General features: G+C 39.8%; 2 protein-coding genes across 2 annotated transcripts in view; one reads left to right on the forward strand and one right to left on the reverse strand.

Moving 5' to 3' along the window:
- The window catches only part of SNX5 (sorting nexin 5), a 106,414-nt gene extending 95,885 nt beyond the window's left edge, over positions 1–10,529 (reverse strand). The window contains exon 1 of the mRNA XM_063130029.1: positions 10,454–10,529. Within this exon, the coding sequence (XP_062986099.1) occupies positions 10,454–10,501 (48 nt within the window). The 5' untranslated portion in view covers positions 10,502–10,529. The remainder of the gene's footprint in view (positions 1–10,453) is intronic.
- A 2,584-nt stretch (positions 10,530–13,113) lies between these two features.
- Positions 13,114–23,858, forward strand: MGME1 (mitochondrial genome maintenance exonuclease 1). Its single transcript, XM_063129990.1, has 3 exons — positions 13,114–13,317; positions 22,654–22,770; positions 23,769–23,858. The coding sequence occupies exons 1-3, from the start codon at positions 13,114–13,116 to the stop codon at positions 23,856–23,858; spliced, it is 411 nt and encodes a 136-aa protein (XP_062986060.1).
- The last annotated feature ends 1,658 nt before the right edge of the window (positions 23,859–25,516 follow it).

Consider the following 25,516-nt stretch of genomic DNA (forward strand, 5'->3'; position numbering starts at 1 on the left):
ACAGCCACTTCGTGTTGGATGCTCTGGTCCTCCAGGATGTGGGTGAGGATTAGTAGCAGAAAGTGGTCGAGCTTCTCTCCCCAGTCTCGTTCCACCCCTCTTCCGCTGTAAACCCGTCTTTGAGAAGCAACCTCTCACTTCAACTCCAAATGAACTCCAAAGCTAACTGTTCCTCATGTTGTCCTTTCCCTGAAGTGTAGTTAGTAGCAGCAGCTGGTCGAGCTTCTCTCCCCAGTGTTGTCCCACCCCTCTTCCGCTGTAACCCCCTCTTTGAGAAGCAAGCTGTCACTTCAACTCATTGACTTCCCCTATGTGCGGGAGGTACTCCAGGAGTCCACCAATCTCCCGTAGCACAGCCACTTAGTGCATACGGACAGTTTAAGTTTTCTGAGAAGTGAGCTCTCACTTCAACTCCTCTTGTAGTGCGCCGAGTTGAGCACAGCCACTACGGTGGATGCGCATGCCCGCATGCCTGGGAGCCGTCCTTGTGAGGTAGCTGGATTTGCTGGGACTGACTCCCCTGCAGATCTATGGCTTACTTGTGCAAGGTACCAGCTTTTCTGGGCCCGCCAACCCATGCCTGCCTGCCTGCCTGCTTTCCCCCACCCAGGGTGCTACTGTGGTGGGGCATCTGCCAGGACTGACTCCTCGCCTGCTCTGCCTGCCTCTCTGCCCGCCTGGTGCCTGGGAGATGGGCTTTGCGGTTCGTGCCCAGCACCCTCCGGCACGCTTGCTCCCAGTCGTCCTCCTCTGTGCCCCTCAATGCGTAACTGCTGGCTTAGAAAGAAACAACCAGCCATCTTTGCCTCACTTCCTCCTTGCGCCCACTTACAGGTTGGTTTGCTATGCATTAGTGCTCAAGCCATCCTTGCGGCACTACAATGCATGCTGCCTGCCTGCCTGCCTGCCCTCCCTTCTCCCCTTCCCACCTCGCAGGGATGGTGTATGTGTCTTGCTTTGACTCAGGGGAGAAGTCCTTCCTGTGCTCACTTAGACTTTATCAAGTTCAAAAATCCATTTTTCAAGTGTGGAAGAAGATTTAGGGTTATCTCATGGCATGTTGGGATTTCCTTTCAACTGGCCCCATTGAGCTGTCTGCATTGCAACTTTAAATCCCTGACATACTGGAGTGTCCGATTTTCAAAACTTCCTCTAACATCAGGGGATGATGGGATTGGCTTGAAACTTGGCATCCATGTGGACATGGACCAAAGGATAGGTTTCTGACGTGCAAATTGATGTAGTTCTAAAATGGGACTTGATTTGGGATGAGTTAAAAGGTTTAAGCCCCGCCAAAAATCAGGGGATGATGGGATTGCCCTGAGTCTGGGCGTCCATGTGGACACATGGATAAGCTTTCATGGTGCCGAGTTTGAGGTTTCTAACATGCAAATTGACGGAGCTATCGAAAGGGGTGTGAATGGGGTGCCCGATTTTCAAAAATTCCCCAAAAATCAGGGGATGATGGGATTGCCTTGAAACTTGGCGTCCATGTGGACACATGGATAAGCTATCATGGTGCCGGGTTTGAGGTTTCTAACGTGCAAATTGACGGAGCTATCGAAAGGGGTGTGAATTAGGGTTATGGGTGGTGCGTTAGAGGTTAGAGCCCCGCCAAAAATCAGGGGATGATGGGACTGCCTTGAGTCGTGGCGTGCATGTGTATCCCTGGATAAGCTATCATGGTGGTGAGTTTGAGGTTTTTAATGTGCAAATTGACGGAGCTATCGAAAGGGGTGTGAATGGGGTGCCCGATTTTGCAAAAATTCCCCAAAAATCAGGGGATGATGGGATTGCCTTGAAATTTGGCGTCCATGGGGGCGGAGCTTGGCAGCCATGGCGGTGGCAGGTTTCTTCTGAGGCTCTGAGCGGCGTTGCCGGAAAAAGCAATTATCTATTTTTTAATGGGCATAAATCTTTGAGCAAACGACAGGAAATGATTATAAAAGCTATCGGAGCTGGAAAGTGTTGAGAAGAGCCGATGGGATGAGGTGAGCTCGACGGAATGTCTTTATAAACTGCAGAGGCGAAACCGAAAGTAACATGATTGATGTCGCAGTTTGAAAAGAAAGAACTTATGCTTGTTAGACGTTGATCTGATTTACAGCGATCCTCACTTCTCATCCTTTATCTTAAGTTGGAAAGATTGAAATACTGGCTTTGAAGTTGTTTGCTGTAATCTTTGTAAAGTGGAAAGTGGAAGCTGTTTGCGGTGTGCCGAGAAGGGGGGGGGGGGTGAAGGGGAAGAAACAGCATTCTGTGAGGGAGATGTGGGATTTTGAGAAACTGTGAATGATTGGATCTGATCCCCTCTATTGAATGCTGTTGTGAACTGAATATATTTCCTCCCCCCTCGGGAAGAAGGTGGTGTGTTTGGCACATAGAAGAGAAGCCAGTAAAAGTTGCTAAGGAAGTGGGGGCTCTAAGATTTATGCCCTACTCAGAAGGGTCCTATGTCCAACATTAAAAAAAAGATTAAGAAGTGGGAAAAGTTGAATAGACAAAAAAAGAAACCTTCAAATCATAATTTAACCCACCTCTCCCACCTGGAAGATACAGCCCCTGGAACAGACCAGGAAGACGAAGTTATAGACCCAGTTTCTTTGGATACAGTACCAAATAAAGAAAAGAATATGGCTGAAGGGGGAAAAGCAATGGACAGCAACTTTCCCTCCCTAGCAGAAATTAAGGCAGTTATTGTAGAGAATAATATCATCATTTTTAAAAAAATGGATCTGCAAATGAATGAATTTAGACAACAAATGCGTGTTCTTTCGGATAAGACCGCAGAAAACTCGGATAAGATCAAAGAGATAGAGGCAAAAGCGGAATTGGACCAGAAGAAGCAAGAGGCCTTTGAAAAATCAACAAATATTCAATTTAAGGAATGGGAATTACGTCTGATCGCCGTGGAAGACCAATCTCGTAGATCTTCGATTCGAATAAAGCAGCTGAAGCAGATACAAGGAGAAGATCTTAGAGAAATCATTCTGAACTGGTTCAAAGAGCTGATGCCTGACATACCAATAGATGGATCGGATCTGGACCGAGTCCACCGCGTGGGGGGGCAAAACTACAAAGGGACTAGAGATATTTTGGTGAAATTTGGTAACTATTATAAAAAAGAGCAAATCATGAAAGAATTGAGATCTTTGACCCAGTTACAATATAAAGGCAAAGCAGTGCAAATTTATAATGATCTTTCTCAACATACATTAAATTGGAGACGGAGTATTAAACCAATAACTGGAATGTTAATGCAGAACAAAATTCCATACGCATGGGGTTACCCGGTTTTCTTAAGATTTACATATGGGAGGAGGGAACACAGAGTAACCTCATTGGATCAAGGTAAAGAATTGCTGAAGAGGCTGGATCTGGATGGGGAAGCAAATGGGGCTGGAGTGGGTGGGGGAGGGAATGAGGCTGGGACATCTGGAGAGTAAGAGAATTGTTAATTATGTTTGGAGATAATTGCAAATAGAAATGCTAATATAGAAACCTGCCGGCCAGGCGCAGCACTGCCTCCCCCCCCCCTTTAAAGTAGATGGCTGGAGTACTAGACTCACGGGGATATGGGGGGGGGATTAGAGTGGGGGGGTGGGGAGGGGGGGAAGGTAGGAGAGGAGGGATTGGGGTAGGAGGGTGGGGGTTTTATGTATGGAGTTTGTTTTTTTATGTAAGCAAGTTTGAATTGCTGAGCACAAGGGATCGGAAGAGATTTCAAAAGGGTGATTATGGATAAAAAGATAAAGGTATCAACACTCAATGTTAAAGGTTTGGGGGCAGTCGTGAAAAGGAAGAGAATAGAACAAATGTTTAATAAAGAGGGATCAGATATTATAATGGTCCAAGAGACACACCAAGGCTCCGAGAATTTGAATATGATAAAATTAAAGTGGTTAGCCTATTATGAAAAGTCATTAGGGACATCGAAAAAAAATGGAGTGGCCACTTTGATTTCAAAAAAAAGTGGGTTTATATTAGAAGAAGTAAAAAAGGATGATAAGGGCAGATATCTTATGTTAAAAGGTAAAATTGAGGGAAAGGTCTATACTTTGATTAATGTTTATGCCCCAAATGAGAGGCATAGAGAGTTTTTTATAAAGTTGTTTAAAGAAATAGAAGAATTTAAGGAGGGGTATGCTATATTAGCTGGGGATTTTAATATGGTTATGGATAATAAACGGGACAGGTCAAATCCCACTAATGTTGAAAAGAGGAACAATATGACTATATTGAATAAATTAGTAAAAGAAAATGATTATTTAGATTCGTGGCGTTTACTTAACGGGAATAGGCCTGGATTTTCATACTTTTCCCCAGTTCATCATACATACTCCAGGATAGATTATATATTTGTTTCAAAAGATTTTGCAACGAGGATTTGTAAAATGGAAATGGGGGTAATAAAAGTAACTGATCATGCCTTGTTAAGTTTAGAATTTACAGTTAAGAAAGATTATAAAGAGGCATATAGATGGAAGCTGAATACAAAGATATTGAAATATAATAAAATAGTAGATAAAATTCGGAAGGAACTGTCGGAGTCATGGGAAATTAATGAAAAAGGAGGAACAGCTGGGTCAGTCATTTGGGACACCATGAAGGCTGTAGCAAGAGGAATCTGTATTAGAGAAACATGTAGTTTAAAAAGACAACAACGTGCAGAACAGGAAAAGTTAGAGATAGAAATTAAAAACTTGGAGGAAAGATATTGGCGAGTTAAAGATAAATATAAATTAGTGGAAATACAAGCTAAGAAGAAACAATTAGAAAATTTAAATATAGAAGAGATTCAAAAGAATTTAATGTATATGAAAAGGGAATATTTTGAAAACAGTGATAAGAACTCGAGGTTGCTTGCCAAGCTCACACAAAAAGAAAAAGGGAGGAATGGGATAGAAACGTTGAAAGATAGCCGAGGGAATTATTGTCATGCAATGAAAGCTAAAATAAAAATTTTTCAGGAATTCTATCAGGAATTGTATAAGGGTAAAGAAATTCAACAAGAAAAGGTGGAGGAGTATATTGGAAGGTTTATAAAGAAGGGAATAAAATTAGAATATAAGGAGTTAATGGAGTCAGTAATAACTCAAAGAGAAGTTGAAGAGGTTATTGATAAGTTAAAAGTTGGTAAATCACCGGGAGCAGATGGTTTGGGTCCAGAATATTATAAGGTCTTCAAAGACTGTTTAGTTCCAAAATTAATGGAACTTTATAATAGGATATTATCAGGAGAGAAGATACCTGAATCATGGGAACATTCAGTGATAATTCTGATCCCAAAACCAGATAAAGATTTGACTAATCCCGATTCTTATAGACCTATTTCTTTAATAAATCAGGATGCTAAAAATTTTACATCTATTATGGCCAAACGGCTAAATAAATTTTTGGCAGAATATATAGGAGCAGATCAATGTGGGTTTGTGGTAGGAAGGCATATGCATAATTTAGTGGGTAGAGTTTTAAATGTAATAAATGTAATAAAAAAAGCAAATATTAAGGCAGGTATTATGGCATTAGATATTTTTAAAGCTTTTGATTGTGTGAGCTGGCAGGCACTAAAGAGTATTATAGATAAATTGGGATTTGGAAATAAATTTAAAAATGTAATAGAACAGCTATATTCCCAAAATACGGCGGTAGTGGTGGTAAATGACGGACTTACTGAAAAGATACGACTAGCCAGAGGAACAAGACAAGGATGTCCGCTCTCGCCGGTCCTTTTTGTAATGGTTATGGAAGTTTTGGCGAAGGCACTAAGGGAGGATGAAGAGTTAGAAGGAATTGGAGAGGTAAGGGAAATAAAGTTAAACATGTTTGCGGATGACACTTTATTGACCATTAAGAATCCATTAAGAAAATTAGAAAGAATTAAATATCAGTTGAGGGAATTTGAGGAAATTACAGGGTTAAAAATAAATTGGTCTAAATCAGAGATGATGTTGTTTAACTATACCAAGAAGGAAGAAAAGGATGGGGAATTTAAGGGAATGGAATTGAAAGTTAAGAATGAGATTAAATATTTGGGAATTAAAATTACAAAAAATGTAGAGAATCTTGAAAAGGAAAATTTAACGAGGTTAAAGAAAGAGGTATTAGAGAAATTGGAGAAATATAAAAGATTAAATTTATCTTGGTTCGGAAGAATAGCCTTAATAAAAATGAAGATATTAGCTAAAATTAATTTTGTATTTAGAATGTTACCTATAAAAATATCAGAAACCGAGATAAAAAGTTGGCAAAATATTATTAATAAATATTGTAATGGAGAAAAGAGAGCAAGAGTGAATAAAAATAATTGGTACCTAAGCCAAAAAAAGGGGGGAATGGGTCTCCCAAACATAAAATTATACTACGTAGCAAATAGATTAAGACATGTTGTAGAAGCAATTATGGGAGTAGGAGATTTATATTGGATGGAAGAAAAAACCATAAATAAGGTAGAGATGAATTTGGAGAATGTTTTTTTTAAAGACGGAGGAAGAAAGTGGGTTGGAAGTATAGATAATCCACTCCTGAGGACTCAATGGGAAATTTGGAGTAAATTTAAAGGGAAGCTGCTTCCGAGCAACTCTCCCTTAGCACCGATAATAATGTTAAAGAATTTCCCAGAGGATCTAAAGGGTAGATTATGTAAAATATTAAAAGAGAAAAATAAAATAAGATTAAAGGATTGGGTAAGAGATATTAAAACAAGAGAGGATATGGAAAATTTGTTAAAGGAGAAGAAGCTATCTTGGTTAGAATATGGTCAATTAGAGCAATGGAATAAAAAGTGGATTAAAGATAATAGAATGTGCAGAAAGATGACGAGGTTTGAAGAATTAGTAGTAAGTAAGGAGGAAGGGAAAGGAGGGAGTATAGTTTCAAAAGGATTAATGAGTGAAATATATAAAATATTGTTAGAGAAGGAGTTTAGAGAGAATACAGAGAAAATGGTTTGGGAATCAGATTTGAAGATACAAATAGGGCGACAGAGCTGGGAGGGACTATGGAAACAAAGAGTGTTGAGAAGTTTATCAGTAAGAATAAAGGAGAATTATTTTAAAATCCTATGGAGGTGGTACCTAACCCCGGTTAGATTGAATAAGATAAGTGATCAACATTCAGCAAATTGTTGGAGAGGTTGTGGGGAAAAAGGAACGTATTTACATATGTGGTGGCAATGCAAATATGTACAAAGATTATGGAAGATGGTGTTCTCAGAAATTGAAGAAATAGTGGGAATGAAAATAGAACAAACACCAAAAATAGCATTGCTGTCACTATTTGAAGATATAAAGTGTGGAAAAGGAACTATAGAGCTGATATCGAATTTGTTGGTTGCAGCACGACTGATGGTAGCTAGGAACTGGAAGGTCCAAGGGGAATATTCTATTGAGGAATGGTACAAAGAAGTATGGGATATAGCCATTAATGATAAACTGACATGTAATATTAAGTGGAGAAAAGGCGTAACTAAAATAAATGAGTTCGAAGGAATTTGGAAACAGTTCCTAGTGTTTGTGTTTACTAAGGGAAGTGGGAAACCACCAGCAGAAGAAACGATTAGATTTTGGACTCAAGAATGATCCCGAGGTGGGGGGTGCACTTTTATGTTAAGAACGAAGATGTTGTAGTATGATAAGGTATATGTAATAGTTTTTGATATTTGTACTCAACAATCATTCAATATGTATGCAGCAGATATTTGATGTTTTTTTTTTCTTATTGTGTTTTGTTTCAGTTATATTTTGGTAATGTTTATTTATGTTTATATAGTGTTGAAAATGAATAAAAATTAAAAAAAAAAAAAAAGAAATTTGGCGTCCATGTGGACACATGGATAAGCTATCATGGTGCTGGGTTTGAGGTTTCTAACGTGCAAATTGACGGAGCTATCGAAAGGGGTGTGAATTAGGGTTATGGGTGGTGCGTTAGAGGTTAGAGCCCCGCCAAAAATCAGGGGATGATGGGACTGCCTTGAGTCGTGGCGTGCATGTGTATCCCTGGATAAGCTATCATGGTGGTGAGTTTGAGGTTTTTAACGTGCAAATTGACGGAGCTATCGAAAGGGGTGTGAATGGGGTGCCCGATTTTGCAAAAATTCCCCAAAAATCAGGGGATGATGGGATTCCCTTGAAACTTGGCGTGCATGTGTATACGTCCATGAGGTGTCATGGTGCCAAACTTGAGGTTTCTTACTTTAACAGAAAAAAAAGTTGTATACTTTTTTAGCTTTCAATGCAACCCTATGGGGGGGGGGGAAAGGAGCTCCGATCCGGATCTGGAGCTCCGCAGCGGAGCGGAGCAGACATAGGCGGAGCAGGGGGCTGAGCGAAGCAGCCCGATCCGCAAAATGCGGATCTGGAAGAGAAGCGGAGCAGGGGGTTCGTGCACACCCCTAATTTAGATGTCACATCCAAGAGACTAATCGGTCTATAATTGCTTGGGTCAATTTCTCCCCCTTTCTTATAAATTGATACTGTTATACTTCTCTCCCCACCTTTAGGAAGCTTACCATTTATATTTATATATGAGAACATCTTAGCAAGCACAGGGAGCCACCAGTTAATGTTATCAAGAAACAATTCTGGTGGTAACATGTCTTCTCCTGGAGCTTCGAGAAACATCAATTTCAGAAACGCTCATCTATAGCAGTTATTTACTGTCTGGTCTTTTGAGCCAACTTAAAAATACAGAAGTACATGAGGCAAGCTTATAAAAACAAACAAATCCAAAATTGAGCTTGCCTTGCATACATCTGCATTAGCTATCAATGGTGTGTAGATATAAAGAGATCTTCTTTTGTATAGAAAATCAAGGCCTATTGGAGGAAAAGAGAGAGGACAAGGCTACCCCATAGTGTTCTTTAACAGCTCACATTCATTTCAATTAAGCTTTCACAGAAAAACTTGCTGGAGAACTTGCCAGTCCATTCTACCTGCTTTCCACTCTGCAGCCCTCAATAGTACCTGAAATCCACCACCTGAGGTGGCTGCTTCCAGTAACATTTTCTTTACAAGTATCAAAATTGCTAGGCACTATTCAAAAACTAAATACAATACAGGCCTTGTCTACAGATTTAGAACCTAAAGGATTTTATTAGAGCAATACAATATTTTACTTAAGGAAATGAAAGGCGGTATCAATCCAGGGAGAACAGATGTTGATAAACTGAGGATCCTGGCATGCCCCTTTTGTTTTTAAAATCAAACCCCCACCCCCTCTATGGGCTGATTACGATGTAATGGCAACTTATCTGGAATAAGCAACATGGTAGTGCACACTCCTTGATCACTCCTATGAACCTCCTCTTGCCATGGAAGTGGTAAAACAACTTAAGAAGCCTCCATCCATAAACTATTTAGTATTACATCCAAACCAGGATCTCTGGCTTGTTCCTCTCATAACAATGATGGTTTATTAGGACAGCAACAAGCCAATGATCCAGGTTTGGACACAACATTAAACAAGTCACGGAGGTTTGCTTGTTTGTTTAGCCACTCTCACTAGCAGAAGGAGCCAAATGAGAGCACCATCATGTTTGCCTCTTCCCAAATAGTGAGAATTCTTCACCATTATGTCTGACCTAGATCTATATAACTGTATATATAGCATCTACAGTTATGCATCTAGTTTCGCCACAAATCTTTCCCCATTAACATCACTAGGGCTCAAAGTGTTTAGCTTGGAGCGATTCATGCCCATAACGTACCCATAGTTTGTAAAATTCAAATAACAATACTGATTCTCTCATTGTAGGGGGAAAGCACTACATACCTTGATAATAATTTAGGATACAGAGACTGATGGGCCTTTAGCTATGGGAGTAAACCAAGGAACAAGGAAGAGGAGAGAACACTGCAAGTATATACACACTTGAAAGGGAGCCACCCAGTCAAATATAACCTGACAAATAGAACATTGCATTTCACAAACACACGTTCTACAACACTTCTGTGTTTTATAGGAGCACTAACACTTATAAAACCATAATTGGGGCAGCAACTGGTGCTTCTCATAAAAACCAGGATAGGCTTCTTCACCCTGGATTTTCTGTTTATCAGTAGTTTATTTAATTCCAAATCCACGGTGAGATAGTGCCTTAATCCTGGTATTTTATTAGTCCTAATAAACGTATTGCCAAACGATAGATTTTGGATACTATCTCATGGACCAGCAAGGGTATCTTGATAGTTTACTGAAGTTTTCCCAGTATCTATAACAGTGACAAATTATATCGTCTCATAATGCATTCTCTAACTTATTTTTGTTTAATCCTATCATACCATGAGGATGTATCATCATCACTATTATAAAGCGCGGATACATTATTTCTTGGGACAGTGTTCCAGAACGCAAAGAACCGAAAAACCCGGGTATGCAGCCCGCTCCCTGTGCCGTGAAACCCCTTGGAGAGAGAGAACGGTCACCGGACTCGGCTCCTCGCGCCCACATTTACCTTGTTCCAGCTCGTCGTCTCTTGCTGCTGTGCAGCTGCGGACATCATGAACCGCGGGGCCTCTCGCTTTCTCTGTACGTCAGTTCCTCACACGCCTCTTCCACCGCGACAGACTGCCACCATAGAGATACGAAAATCAGATAGACCGTGGAGAGATATGGAGCTCCCGGGAAGGCAACAAAGACAGACTTTAGTGTAAAAGTCGGAATGGCATGAGCCGGAACGGACCCTTTATAAATAAATCTGATACCGAAAACATAGGAATGTGTACGAGACACTTGAGAACAAATTGAACCTTCATTATCCCCTCATCACTCAAAAGCCTTCTAGAACGGAATAGGCGGAAAGTGCAGAGGAGGTTTTATCTAACTTCTATGGAGGATTTTCGGAAGTTCAATCTAGAACCGGATATGGAAGCTATATAAGGGATGTGGTGTTTTTCATATCACTTTGAATTAAAAGAACAAACGTCGATCTCGCGGTTGCGCTGAGAGAAGGAGAGAGGAGGCGCCGCCGCCGCCGCCGCCGCCGCCATCATCATCATCATGGATTGTATTGCTGTAGTACATCCTTACAATGCTTGAAGTTGTAAATCTGCAGGCAAGACCTGAATTTTTTATTATTATTATTTTGAACAGTACCCAGCAGTTTTGATACTTCCGAAATAAAAATCAGTATTGATTATCTGTGGGCGTGTTCTGTCTAAGTTATTACAGGAAACAGCCGCCTCAGGGAGGAGAATACGTGTGTTGAAACAAGAAATTCGTGCTAAATGTCACTTTGTCTTCTCGTTGTATATGTGTTTTTAATCTTTTTCTTTCTTTACGCTTTTCTATAAAACATGCATGTCCCGTGAATGAGTGGAAGTGATCTGTTCTTTAGAAATCGGAGCTGAACTAGGTAAGCAGGCGGTATTGTAGGAAAGTTCACCACTTTAGGGACATAAGACTATTGGCTATTGAATCTTCAACAGTTGTGAATTATATTTGTATTTTAACAAAAGCAGCTTACTATGTAATATCACTCCTTTAACTTTAATAGTCGTGGAGGAAAGGGGTTCCTGCCAAAAAATAGTTGGAGTGGAGGGCGAGACAAGTGAGAATCTGGAGAAAGGTGGGGTCAGGGCAAGAAAAGTGAGGACCTGTCAGCCTGCAATTATTTATTCTTGTAAGTCACCCTGGGAGTCTTTTGACCGAGGTACGGGATAAAAATACTTTTGAGTGAATGAATTGAATGAAGACGGGATGGTGGCAAGAGAGGTGAGAATCGGGGGGACAGGGGAGAGGAATATGCTTTTGTTCTAGGAGTCTTCTTTCATTGCTACTATCGTTTAAAACAGCGTTCCCCAACGTGGTGCCTTCTAGATGATTTGGCCTTCAGTTCCCCATAGCCCCAGCAATGCTGGGAGTTAAAGTCTAAAATATCTGGAAGGCATCAGATTGGAGAAAGCTGACTTAGAAGCACTTTCTTTCTCCTGGCTTCCCATTTTGACTTGTTTTTCATTGTTGCAGCTTTATTCAGGTATAAACATTTTAATGGTTAGTGACTTGACAGTCTGCATTGAAAACCCTAAATTGCCATTTAAAGCCCACATATAGTGTGAAATAGGTTTCACTAGAGTTAATAGTATCTGACATCTGAGAAAATGTTAAGATATAGTTATAAATAAGAAAAAAGCTTTCTATAGTCAAAGAATACATAATATTAATATTAATAATAATAATAATAATAAGTTTGTTTCCCGCCTCTTCCTCCGGATCGAGGCAGGAAACGACATAGAATACAAAAATATTATAAAATACATAAAACTGATTAAAACATATAAAACCAATACATGGTTAAAATAAGAACTAGACCTCTTAAAATTTGACTTCGTAGGCCTGCTAGAAGAGATCATTCTTTATAGCTTTTTTATACTCAGATAGACTATTGAGTTGGTGGATCTCTCCCGGCAGGCCATTCCACAGTCTGGGAGCAAAGAAGGTCCTCTGGGTAACAGTTATCAATAAAGTTTTTGCTGGCTGAAGTAGATTCTTCTCAGAGGACCTGAGTCTGTGGGGCGAATTGTACGGGAGAAGGTGATACTGCAGGTAACCTGGACCCAAACTGTAAGGCTTTAAAGATAATAACCAACACTTTATACTTCGCCTGGAAACTAATTGGCAGCCAGTGTAGTGATTTTAAAGCTGGTGTAATATGGTCACACCTACATGTACTGGTGGCCAACCTGGCTGCCATATTTTGCACTATTGAAGTTTCTGGAGTAGGCAGAAAGGTAGCCCTATGTAGAGCGCATTGCAGAAGTCGAGCCTCGATGTTACCAGCACGTGCACTACCATCTTTAGGTCTTCCAACTCTAGGAAGGGGTGCAGCTGGACATAGCGCAAGACATTTTGATGCCAAAAGGTGGCCCTCATTGTAGTAAAATATAATTGTACTCCAAATATTTGATGTTTTGCTACTTAGTGATACCTCAGATCTGCCATCTGAAGCCAATCTGATAACGATGCATTGCCCTGCCTAATGGTAGTGGCAACCCATTGATAACACACAGTAAATAACCTTAGCATGTTACTTTTTACACTAGGGAAGGTAAAAGTATTTCTCCAAGAAAAAAAGAACATCCTGGGTTCAACTACCTGTAAATACTGTCTTACAGTATGAGGCCATTTCACCAGTTAGCCAGAAAATGTAGATTACCAAATTTATTGACAAGATTAATGAACGAGGAACAACGTCTGTGTAAAACCCTTCCTACCTCTTCTCTTTCTGGGAAAAAGAAAACAACCAGCAAGTATGAAACCATTGACCAAGACAAATATGGAGATTTGATCAACTGCCTCACATCCTACAGAGATAGTTGCCAAAGAAGAAGATAATATATGTAGACGAAGGCTAGAGTCAATCCAACCTTCCTGCAAGATAGGCCCCGGACCAAACATCCTGTTGTCCCCAGCCACCCCTCGCCCTCGCCCTTTTCCCAACCGGGATGAGCCAGAGATTCCTGGAATAAAACACACATACTCAGCTTAAGGGCCAAAACAAGTTTAATACCATTCAGCTAAAACTAACACGTAAGGTTTTGGCCAGAGGTAGCAGCAAATGGGAAAGGAAGGGAGAAGGGGATGGGAAGGAAGGAAGGGGGTTAAAGAATGGATCACAAAAGGATGATGTACTAGAAGCCACAGCTCCATCTAAAACCTGCAAACACACAACCCACCCCCAGCCATAAAAGCAGCTAGCATTGTCTCAGGAAATCCAGACATTTAAAATAAAAAGACCAGGGTGTAAATATAAGCCTGCAGCTGAGGAAGTTGAACCAAAACTGAATGGAAACTGAAACCCAAAGTGCTGTTTGTAGAAGACAACCTGGCTGGTTGTTCTTGCAATTTGTCTTTTGGTGATATTCAACAACAACAACAATACATTTATTGCTCAATCCATACAACACATACAAACTTGTCATTTTTATACTTGACATAAGGTAAAAATTACATATGGTTGAAATTACAGAGCTATCAAATACATAACAAGCATTACTGAAATGATAGTAAAATGGGAGCGCAGCAGACATACAGAAACTTTAATCACTTCTCAATGACATTTCATTTATATCTGAATCTTTATAACAACTCACACCAATAGTATCTAAAAACTTTGCTCTACATCTATTAGCTTTTACTGCAAATAGTGCAACCCTTTGTATCACATATGGGTCGGTTGAATGTAATAAATAACTCAGTTTTTCCTTAGCACCCCTGTATTTCACTTTCTTTTAAATAAGTTTTCCTTATCTCAGTGTATAAGGGACAGTCAAATACGTAATGTGCTAGGTCCTCTGGAACTGGCTCTCCACAAACACACGACCTGTCTTCTACTGGTATGCCGTGGAATCTCCCCCATTTCATCATAGTATCCATTTGTTCAAACCTTAAACGTGTAAGGGCTTTCCGGTGTTCCATTTTCATGGGTACTGATAGGTATTTCTCAAGTTGGTGCAGATATTTTGTGCTAGCTAGCCATTTCGCTGTTCTTAAGGATGTGAGCGCTGTTATATCAGTTTCGCTCCTACGTCCAACACTCTTTGTTCAAAAATATTTCTGCTAGCTGACCGTGTTGGATTGAGTGCCTAGTGAGAAAATCCAAAGTTTGGCAGGAGTTTGAAAAGTTTCTGCAGCCAAAAGAAACTTTCTTGCACAGTTGACTTTTGTTCCTCCAGACAAATCTTTGGGAGTCTTTCTTCAGATAAGTTATTTACTCTACACCAGTAGTTTACAATCCTTGCATATATCAACCCAGAGATCATTTCCATACCCAATTCTGCCTAGTTAAGTATAATGGGGTGGACTTGGAGACCCCCAGGATCAGACGCAAAAAGCGACTTTGAACCCCTTCCATTTTTGAAAGGTTTGCAAAGCATTTCTGCACCAAAAATTAGAGTAGGTATCACTTTTGCTTTGTAAATTTTTAAAATTGGGCATAATGTGCCTGGATAACTATAATTTAACAGTCTATTTAGGAACTGTAATCAGGCAACTCTTTTTAGTTCATTTTTCTTTATTTGTGAAGCCCAGGATCCTGATGCAGAGAAGTTAAGACCAAGGTAACAGTAATGTTTTACCTGCTCTAAGACCTTGGAATTAATAGACCATCTGTAAGACTTTCTCTTTTTGCCAAATACTACTACTTTGGACTTGTTATTGTTAATAAGTAGGTCATTTTCTTTACAGTATGCGCTAAGCTGTCTCAAGAGTCTTCTCAACGCCACTTGAGATGTCGAAAGTAAAATGTCATCAGTATACAATAAAATATTTACCACTCTATTTGAAATTTTAGGCATATGATAGCTGTGATTGTGAACAAATGCCACCATGTCATTAATATAAAAATTAAAAAGAAATGGTGCTAGGATACATCCTTGGCGCACACCCTTTTGTGATGGGATATGATCAGTAAGGACAAAATTTGAACCTGTTCTAACCTTCAGATAGGTTTCGGAATAGAGTGCTTTTATTAATAATAGGAGCCTCCGATCTATATTTGTATTGGCCAGTTTTTCCCAGAGGCAGCACCTGTTTATAGAATCAAAGGCTACACTTAAGTCTATAAAGGCAGCGAAGAGCTGTCCGCCCTTAGCGGTGTACTTAGTTATAAGATGTTGTAATGTGAAGCAATTATCCAAAGTAGATCATTGTTTCCTAAAACCGCACTGCTCTTCTGCAAACATGGCATTGTTGTCTGCCCAGTTCTCTAATTTTTGTAAGAGGTGCTTAGCATAAATTTTTGCAGGAATATCAATCAGACTGATTGGCCTGTAATTGTTGGGATCCTGCTGCTTGCCTTTCTTAAATATGGGAATAATTATGCTAAGGTTCCAGCCCTTTGGAATACAGCCTGTGCTATTTATATGCGTGTATAGTCCAGCCAGTAGTGAGGCCCATCAATCCAAGTCATTCTTGAATAATTCAGGAGGTAAAAAATCTTCACCTGGTGCCTTGTTGTTTTTCAAAGTCTGAATGAGTGATTTGATCTCCAGAGCAGATACAGGTGGCCGTAAAACTAAAAGATTTGAGTCCTGTGCCAGGGGCAATTTACTTACAGACCTGAGTCTTTTCCGTTTTTGAATAACTGAATATAATTTTTCCCACTTTATAGTTGGTATGGGTAATATAAACCTGATAGTCCATCAGATCCTGGGGATTTCCCCAACTTAATCTTTTTTATCGCCACCACGATGTCAGCTGTTGTTATTGGACCATTCATCATTTGTTTTTGTTCCTTTGCAATTTTCGGTAGTTTTTGTTTCTCCATATATCCATTAGATCTGCTGATGTCTCCTGTCTTTTATATAAATTTGAGTAGTATTGGTGGAAAACTCTTTGTATGGCTGTGGCCATAGCTAGACCTAAGGTTTATCCCTGGATCATCCAGGGGTCAAACCTGTTCATCTAGGTGACACACAGGGGATCCAGTGCTCAGGCAGGGGTGAACCCTGGATGATCCCAGGATAAACCTTAGGTCTAGCTGTGGCCTGTGTCTTTTGTTAATTCTGTTCCATTCTCTTTTATTTTAAATATTGTTTTCTTCTCTCTTTCTTTTCTCAGTTTATAGGCCAGCCATTTTCCTGGTTTGTTTGCTGATTCGAAACGTCTTTGCTTCATATAATTTAGGGGTTTTTCCATATCCCTTATTGTTAACATTGATAATTGTTGTTGGAACATTTTCATTTGTTGGAGGACACTTGCCTTTCCAGCAATTTTCCTTAGGTCTTCTTCTCTTTTTTTGTTCTCTTTCAGAATATTTTGTGTTCTCTCTTCCCTTTTTCGCTTGAGTTCCCTGTTTTGTTGATCAAAGTGTCCTCTCATGTAAGCCTTACTTGCATCCCAGACCATTCGAAGATCTGTTCCTTTATTCAAATTTAATTCAAAATATTCTTTCAGTTTTCTTTTACTACTGTCCACCATATTTTTTGCTTACAGCAAAGTTTCATTTCATCTCCATCTAAATATTTTACCTTTTCTCCTATATACCATAGATATAGGATTGTGATCTGCAAAGGATTTGGGTAAAAAATCTATTTTACTTACTTTTGTAAGGAGTTCTTTAGTTGTCAGAATCATATCTATTCGTGAAAAAGCCTTTCTGAAAAATAGGTATACTTCTTTGAGTTACCATTTCTGTGTCTCCATACATCTACTAAGCCCAAATTGTCCATCAAATCAAAGAATGTTAGGAAGTTTGCCTTGATGACTCTGAATTTTTTTCTCCAATGTCCTGTCTATTTGAGGAGAAATGACTCCATTCCAGTCACCCATCAAACACCAATTATCATAAGATAATTCAGACAGACTGGTGGTCAATTTCTTATAAAATTCCACTTTATGGTCATTAGGTGCATAAACCCCTAGAACCAACGCTGACACTCCATTTAGAGTAATTTTGACTCCCACAAATCTGCCCTGTTCGTCTCTTAGTATCAATTCTGGGTTTAGGTATGGTTTGATATACAGGACAACTCCATTTTTTTTATTTTTTCCACTTGCTGCAATGAATTCTTCACCTATTTTTTTTTATCAGTTAGGTGTTTTACATCCTTTTTTCTGTTATGTGTCTCTTGTAGGCAGATGATATCTTGCTTTAACTTTTTTAAGTACTGAAGTATTTTTTTCTCTTTTGAGGGGCGTTCACTCCATTGATATTCCAAGTTCAGAACTTATAATACATCCTTTCCTCTGTATTAAATAAAAACAATAGAGGGAGGGATACAGTCTCATTCTCTACTTATGGTACCCCTGGTGCTAGAGTCTTCTTCCAGTTTTGATTGTGTCTCCTTCCATTCTTTTTTGTGGGTCTCCACAAAATGTCTTGCCTTCTGTACAGAGTTCAACTTGTATCTGCAATCCATAAAGGTAAAGACAACCCCTTCTGGGAGCTCCCTACAGAAGTTGATCTTTTTCTGTTGCAATATAGTCATCAGGAATGCATAGTCTTTCGTCCTGCAAAATTTTTTTGCTGGGATCTCTTTCAGCACAATTATTTCTTTGCCTTCCATCATCATTTTACTGTGATAATGCTTCTGGAGGATCTGGTCCCCTTATTGTTTTTCTTACAAAGTCCACAATAATGTCCCTTGGGACTCCTCTTATTTGTGCATATGTGGAGTTTATTCTATAAACATGATCTACTTCCACTTCCGTGCTGTCCTCCTCAATGTCCATAGAATGATCACTTGCCATCTAATATTTTTGACACACTGGCATATACATCTATATATCCTCCCCCTCGCATACACTCAGATATATACACATATAATGTATAGACATAGCATTTTTGCTTAGAATGCTAATTAATGCTAATTAATTGGCTTTAATTCTCTTTTGCCTGTATAGCCTCAATATATAGTCCACACATATTACAACTTGAAGAAACCATCACAATAACAATGTCTCAACTAAAAGTCAGTCCCCTTTCCTATTGTCAAGGAACTCTCTTCTGTGGGCTCCTGTGTCATGGTTAGAGTTTCCATGACTACCATAGGGGGTAATCGATGTGGGGGGGGGAGGAGTACAATTTCTGTGGGATCACTGCTTCTCCCTCCACTTTGCATAGATCTGTAAGTTAACAAACACTTTTATAGAAAATAAAACACCACCCAACAGATACCATGTGTGTGCCACCTGTAGCTACAGTGGCACTCTGTTGCTCTCATGCCACTGTTAGTCCACTCTCTGTGTTTTGGTGTTTTGCTTGATGTTTATCATTCAGCATCTTGTGGGTCTGAATCTGTCACTACTTCATCCCTGTCATTCTGCTCTTCCAGGGAATAATTATTATTATTATTATTATTATTATTATTATTATTATTATTATTATTTATTTCTTACCCGCCTCTTCCTCTGGATTGAGGCAGGGAACAGCATCAAATATAAAAATACTATAAATACATAAAACTGATTAAAACATATAAAACTAATACATTATTAAAATAACAGCTAGACATTTTAACATTTGACTGGGTAGGCCTGCCAGAAGAGTTCAGTCTTTATAGCTTTTTTAAATTCAGAAAGACTGTTAAGTTGGTGAATCTCTCCCGGCAGGCCATTCCACAGTCTCTACAGGGGTTAGTTTTAGGACTTTTAGAAGATTGTCTGCTTCCTTTAGAGTTGCTGCTGCCTATGTTCTATTTATACAATTAACTGGACTTGAGTATTATAAGGCCCAGCATTGGGCAAAAGATGGGATACAAATCTAATCATCATCATCATCATCTTCGGAAATTTGAAAACTAGTTATATTCCAATAGATAATTGAACAAGAATTGGATTAGTATGATCTCTGGATACAGCTTGCATCAATTGTAAAACCACTGAATTTTGCAGCATATGATGCTTATAAGTGCTTTCAAGGGGAGCCCCACATACGTATTGCATCATAGAGGTTACTAAATTATGGAAAGTAGTGATATGTGTATGTGAAGCCTTTCAGTTTATGTAGCAATGTTGGAAGAAGAATGTTCCCTTTTAGCGTGTTATATTAAGCACTGTCCATTTTTATTCCATTTTTAGCAATGCAAAGCTAAGAACAGAAACCAATTCAAGCCAATAAACTTCATTTATTCTAAAACTATCCCAATGTATTTTAAAAGATAGACCCCTATATCAACATATCTGGATTCTATATGTCTCAACAGGGCTGTAAAGGAATGAGGAATTATTATTTGCTTGTATCTGCATAGCGTGTTTCTATACACTGGCAATAGATTTTGTCTAAGAACTTAAGTGATCTGCTGGATTCATCTAACCAAAGCTTTATCTAATTCAGCATCCTGTTTCCCACAGTGGTCCACAACATTGTCACAGTCCACAAGGGAGGTTACCCAATCAAAAAATGAGATCAGATTAGTCTGGCAGGATTTGTTCTTGACAAATCTGTTTTGGCTTCTAGTAATCACTGCACTGTTTTCAAGGTGCTTATAGATTGACTTCTTTATAATCTGCTCCAAAAATTTCCCAGGTGCCTTCTTTTTGCCCTTTTTGAAGATAGGGACAACATTAGCCCTCCTCCAGTCGTCCAGCACTTCACCCGTCTTCCATGATTTTGCAAAGATAATAGACAATGGTTCTGAGAGTTCTTCTGCCAGCTCCTTTATTACTCTAGGATGCAGTTCATCGGGCCCTGGAGATTTGAACTCGTTTGGAGATATTAGGTGTTTCTTGACCATTTGTTTATCAAACTCAAGCTTCAACCCTGCCCCTTCAGCTTGTACTTAATTTTTGACAGGGGGATCATAAACCTGCTTTTGGGAGAAGTACATCTCATCCACTTTGAGCCACACGATTATTCTGCGCAAGTTAAAGCTTGGGGTGATGACTTGGAGTAGCAGCAGCCTATAAGAATTCTGTGTCTCTAAGAAAGTGCTCCATCCAGCAGTAGGCTAATTTTGGGTGCTCAAAAGTGCTATGCCGTCCACCCCAGTGCTGAACAATCTCCTTTCCTGAGCTAGCTGAGCCAATCTCAGGGCTGGTGCTGGTTCACTCCAAGCTTTTAGGTCTCAGAGATTTCAGCGCTCACTCTGAGGTTGCTCAGTTGTGTGGCTCAGGATCTCATGGCAATCATGGACCTCTCCCAGGTAATAATTTGGTACTCTGTACTGGAAGCTTTTCACTTGCTGTAGGAGTGGAGGACTCATAAAACTGGTCCACCTCAGGCACCTGATGGATCCAAATGGTTTTCTGAATGGTTTGGAGAATTTCCTGCTTCATTGGTCATTGGTGCTGCCAAAGCCCTGTGTCACGATTGGGCCCAGATTCTCTGTAGAGACCATGGAATCTGAGTAAGCATCAGAAGATGAGATGGGCCAGGGGATGGGGGAGGAAATACTTCAAATAGCTCCAGGAAATGGGGGAATCTTCTCGAGGGCGAGCTAATCAGTTAGAGCAAGACACAAACACCACTTCTCCTTTTGTGGGAACACAGCAACTTACAGAAGGTGAGAGGGGCAGCACAGAAGATGCACAGATCAGATGTAAAATTAAAGGGTGTAGTAAATGAATGAATTAAGGTGGTCTAAAAGGTTGGCCAATCACTGGAGGTTTTTAGGGGAAGATCCTCCTGAGGATGGAGTTAGAGAGCCTTTCAGGTTCTGTGCTGAAGTGCAAGAGTTTATCTCTTTCCCTTCAATTGAACAACCTTCTTGCCTTGTTTGCCCATATAGATCTGTTATTTTGTTTGTATACCCAGATGGAGCTTCATGTTCAATATTGAAATACTTGTTAAGCCTCTCTAGTTGGCATAGTCCCCCTATCTAAACTCATTTCATTACCCTGCTGGGGAGTTGTGTCTTATAAGGAGTGGTGTGCTCTGTATGAGTTGCTTAGTCCTATGGTTTATTCATTTGGTGGACAGGCAGGAAGTCTTGGACATTTTGCTGAAATTCTAAGGATCTTGACTCAAGTGAAACCATGACCATACCCACACTGTTAACTAGTTTCCCTTCCTTGTCTCTTTCCCCAATTCCCTTGTCTCTCCCCATGTTTTTTTCCTCAGAGTACGCAGGGGTGGGCAACCTTTTTTTTTAGGCCCAATGGTTAGTTGGCCACTGTGTGAATGGTATTCTGGACTAGATGGGGCCTTGGTCTGATCCGGCATGGCTCTTTTTATGTTCTTAATAAAATAAAGCTTGTATCATTTATTCTTAATAGGTGTTCTTTGACTATTTCCCCCCATTTTGAAGTAACTATTTTTTTCCATTTTGCTGAGGTACAGTGCATTATCTGCTGTTTGTATGCCACAACTTTGGGAAGCTCTTTGTTTCCATATTTATCATGACATGTATAACTATGCAAGTCATGCAGTAACAACATAAAACTTTAATCAACAATATGTTGGTAGCTACCTGGTACTAAACTCTTGCATTAAGAGGGATGGTCTTCTTACCAGGCTCATTGTCCCCTAACCAGGCTCATAGCTTACAGGGGGTTGGCACATTGATTTGAAGTGATGGTTCACACAATCTCTGAAGCTTGTTTAATTAAATAAGCCACTGTGGCTTGTTTAATCTCACCATGTGCAGGCCACAATTTGCCTAATTACCTGCCTGGGTGCGTCATCCAAATCCAGGTGGCATGGCTTGATGTTCCCAACCCTCAAATAACGAATGTGCCTAATTACCTGGCTTACACAAGTGACTCATTTAACCCTCGGTAATCATACAAACTGGGTCAGAGGATAGAACACTGTATAATGTGACTGCAGTTCACTTCTGTGGTCTCTACTGCTCTTATTCAGAAGTCGAAGGTGGTGGTCTTATGTTAGACACCTGTGAAGAGACAAATGGTTCTGACATTTTTCACTAAACAAGAGTCCACAGATGGGCTTGCCAGTAGAAAAAGCATCTTTTGATTTGATCGTATTTCAGCAAGGCATCAGGATGGCTCCCCACCATTATCTTGAGGCTGAAATGGGTTCTTCTTGACTTTGTGCTGATTTGGCTGTCTGATTTCCACACACACCCAAGACTTGGGACAACAGTGAGAACCCACCACCACCCACCTTGCCTGGAGCTGGAGGAGGGAATGGGACTTGTCCCACAGTGAGACTAGCCTTCATCCTCCCAGTCTGAGGGTCAGCGGTGAGTACAAATTTTTGCTGGCTATATATTACCTTTTTATTCTTGGTCACACAGGGGAACATAATGCCTAATTGACTGGAAGACATCAGACAAATCAAAGCCATTTCTCCGGAATACATTTGACAGTCCACTACAGATTGCAGCCTACATAGGAGCCATTAATCATGATAGTAATTACAACTTCCAGGTCAGGAAGACTCGTAGTTCTTGAGATGCATTTTAGCTCAAATGCAGTTTTTGTGCTTCCTGGCTTTCAAGCCCCCACCCACCCACCCCGCCCATGGAAGTGGAGCTGAATCTGTTTTATTCTGTGGTAATCCAAAAGAATCTGATCCAATAGTCCCACTAGGCCTGCTGTTTATTTCCCAGCAAATCTCTTCCTCTACACCAGACAATGTTAGTAGTAACCTGCAGCTCTGCTCTACTGTGTCTGTGTGTGTATGTCTATGATTCAGTTTAAATGATCCTCCAAATTATAGTTTTGGAGAATCATGAATGAGCCACAGACTTGTATGCTCTCTCCTCCCACTTGTGCATGATTTCCTTTCCTATTTCCTCTTTAGCAGTAACTATATTTATTGTGATGTTCAAATCGGTAAACTATGGTTAGCTTTTGTCTTCAAATCAGAATCAGAAACCATGGTTTGAAGTGGCTGTTAAAAAAACATTCACTATGGTATCTGTCTATCTTTAAAAAAAAAAAAAAAAAAAAAAAAAGTAGGTTATGATCATGGTTTGGATAATTGTCTGAATTCAGCCTGTAGTTCTCAAAGAGATTATTGTTGATAGACATGGAAGTAGTCATCTCACAGGGTTTGTGCATAAGTTATATTGGAGGAGGGAGTATTGAAGACCATGATATCTTGCAAAGAATCTTGTGGACTGTAAGAAAGACATCACCCCACTGCAAAATCTCCTGCCTATCGGAAACATCTGATTATTGGTGATGATGGTAGACATTAACCAATCCACACCCTCATCTTAGATCTACTTGCAGTCTAACAGTCAGCTCATAGTATGGAAAGGGGCAAACAAAAAGTCTAGAACAAAAATAGGAGTATTCGTGAATATGTAGAGTTGAGCACAACATTTCCCTACATATTCACCACGCTTGTATAGCCATGAAGAACAGTCAACTGAAATTGCTTATCATGTACTCAATAATTTCCTTGTTTTGTTTCTCAGGTTAATTGTGGACTCCTTGTGGTTGCCTACAAAGATGGTTCTCCTGCACATTCACATTACATTGACTCTGAGCTATGCTGCTTTGCTTAGAAGAACATAAAGAGAAAGGGAAGAACAGTCAATCTGTGTAAAGCATATCTTTGAAATTAAGATCCCTAACTTAAAAGCTGACTTCATTGTGGTTTCCAGTCCCGTGTTTCCCTCATAAAGTTTACGAAGAGCATTTGTAGGGAGGAAATTAATGTATAAGGGCATTTTAAGTGTCCTTTACCTCCAACCTGTCAATTCTCCCCATGCCACATGTGCAGATTCTAGCTAGACTGTAATCAAAAGCTCAGCGGGTGGCAAAATGGTCTTGTGGTGGTCAGTGAGTGCAAGGGACAATCAGCAGATGCGAGTGGTGCTTTAGCATTCTTTCCCTGGCTGCTGATATTCCCCTAAAAATGTTTCCTCCAAGCCTCAATTCTCACTATCTTGGCAAATTTGGTTTGGGCCAGTGCATTTTCTCTATCTTGGTAAGCACATTTGGGAAGATGATATATAGTTCCATCCTTAGAAATGAATTTTGTTCAGGTTTTTTTTTCTTTAGCTGTTGAGTCCTCACCAACCATAGTTGCAAACAAGGAAAGAGATGCTGCTAGTTTGAATTGTGCACAGCTCCTAATAGCTAGCAAGTGCTTCGTCAATCTGATACATCAGGCTGCCTAAGAACTCACTTGTGTTCTTTATTCTAAAACAACAACACACACACATTTTTTCTTTGAATTTCCAGGTCTGTCTGCACCAGGTATGAAATAGGGAGTGAGGTAAGAGAGTGGAACTAAGGATAAGTATGTATGTGAAGAAGAGCGATGAGATTTTCATATGTGAGAAAAGTGAAAGATAGTTTCTATATTTGGGGTGTGAAAGTGCAAGGTGACTTTTGAACTAGTGGGTGGAGCAAAGGATTGGTCCAAGAAGTTCCACAAATCAGTGTAGCATCTGAATGTGTCTTGTACCTGTTATACAATCCATAATTGGCCAGGTGACACAAGACCTTAAGTTTAATTAGCCCATTCTGGTGTTGTTGTTTTTAACATAACTCTCTTGAATGCTGAGATATTTGAATGAAATTTGATACAAATATTCAGGACATTCCACATTTGAAGGTCGAATACCAACTCAATCTCCATATATATTTTCAAAGAGGAGATGAAAATACAAATGTGATACTGTAATGTGATACTGAAAATGAATTCCATGAAAATTGAACAAAAGTTGATTTGCATGTTCAGGACTCTATCCTACATTTCACATTTGAACCACAGCCTGATCTCTGTTCTCAAAGGGGCCAGTGAGATACCAAAACTAAATTTGTCATTTACATTTTGTATATAACTCTCCATTGCAGTTTGAACATCTGCTCGTACCTGTTTTCAAGGTGGAAGAAGCAGGGCCGGTGCTACCGTTAGGCCAACTAGGCAGCCACCTAGGGTGCAGACCTCAGAGGGGCACAAGGGGCACAGTTTTATACAAATTAGCTGTTTTAAGAAAAAACATAAGTTCAAGTTTTGTGCTTTTTCTATTTTCTACAAAACATCAGTTCTTAAAAATTGAAGTTGGCAATTTTTGGGGTGTTTGTGTGCATGTAGCTTGCCTTGCCTAGGGCACAAAATAGTCTGGCACCGGCCGTGAGAAGAAGGAAAGATGCAAATTAGATATCTGAAACAAGACTCCCTGAGCACTGTACTTTACTAGCACTACCCTGG

The sequence above is a fragment of the Elgaria multicarinata genome, chromosome 7 (assembly GCF_023053635.1).
Source record: "Elgaria multicarinata webbii isolate HBS135686 ecotype San Diego chromosome 7, rElgMul1.1.pri, whole genome shotgun sequence".
Lineage (NCBI taxonomy): Eukaryota > Metazoa > Chordata > Lepidosauria > Squamata > Anguidae > Elgaria > Elgaria multicarinata.

Coding starts and splice junctions, on each gene's coding strand:
- MGME1 (XM_063129990.1), top strand. CDS start 13,114: ATGAGGCCATTTCACCAGTTAGCCAGAAAATGTAGATTACCAAATTTA. Junction 13,318..22,653: donor CATCCTACAGAGATAGTTGC/CAAAGAAGAAGA, acceptor ACATAATGCCTA/ATTGACTGGAAGACATCAGA. Junction 22,771..23,768: donor ATAGTAATTACAACTTCCAG/GTCAGGAAGACT, acceptor TTTGTTTCTCAG/GTTAATTGTGGACTCCTTGT.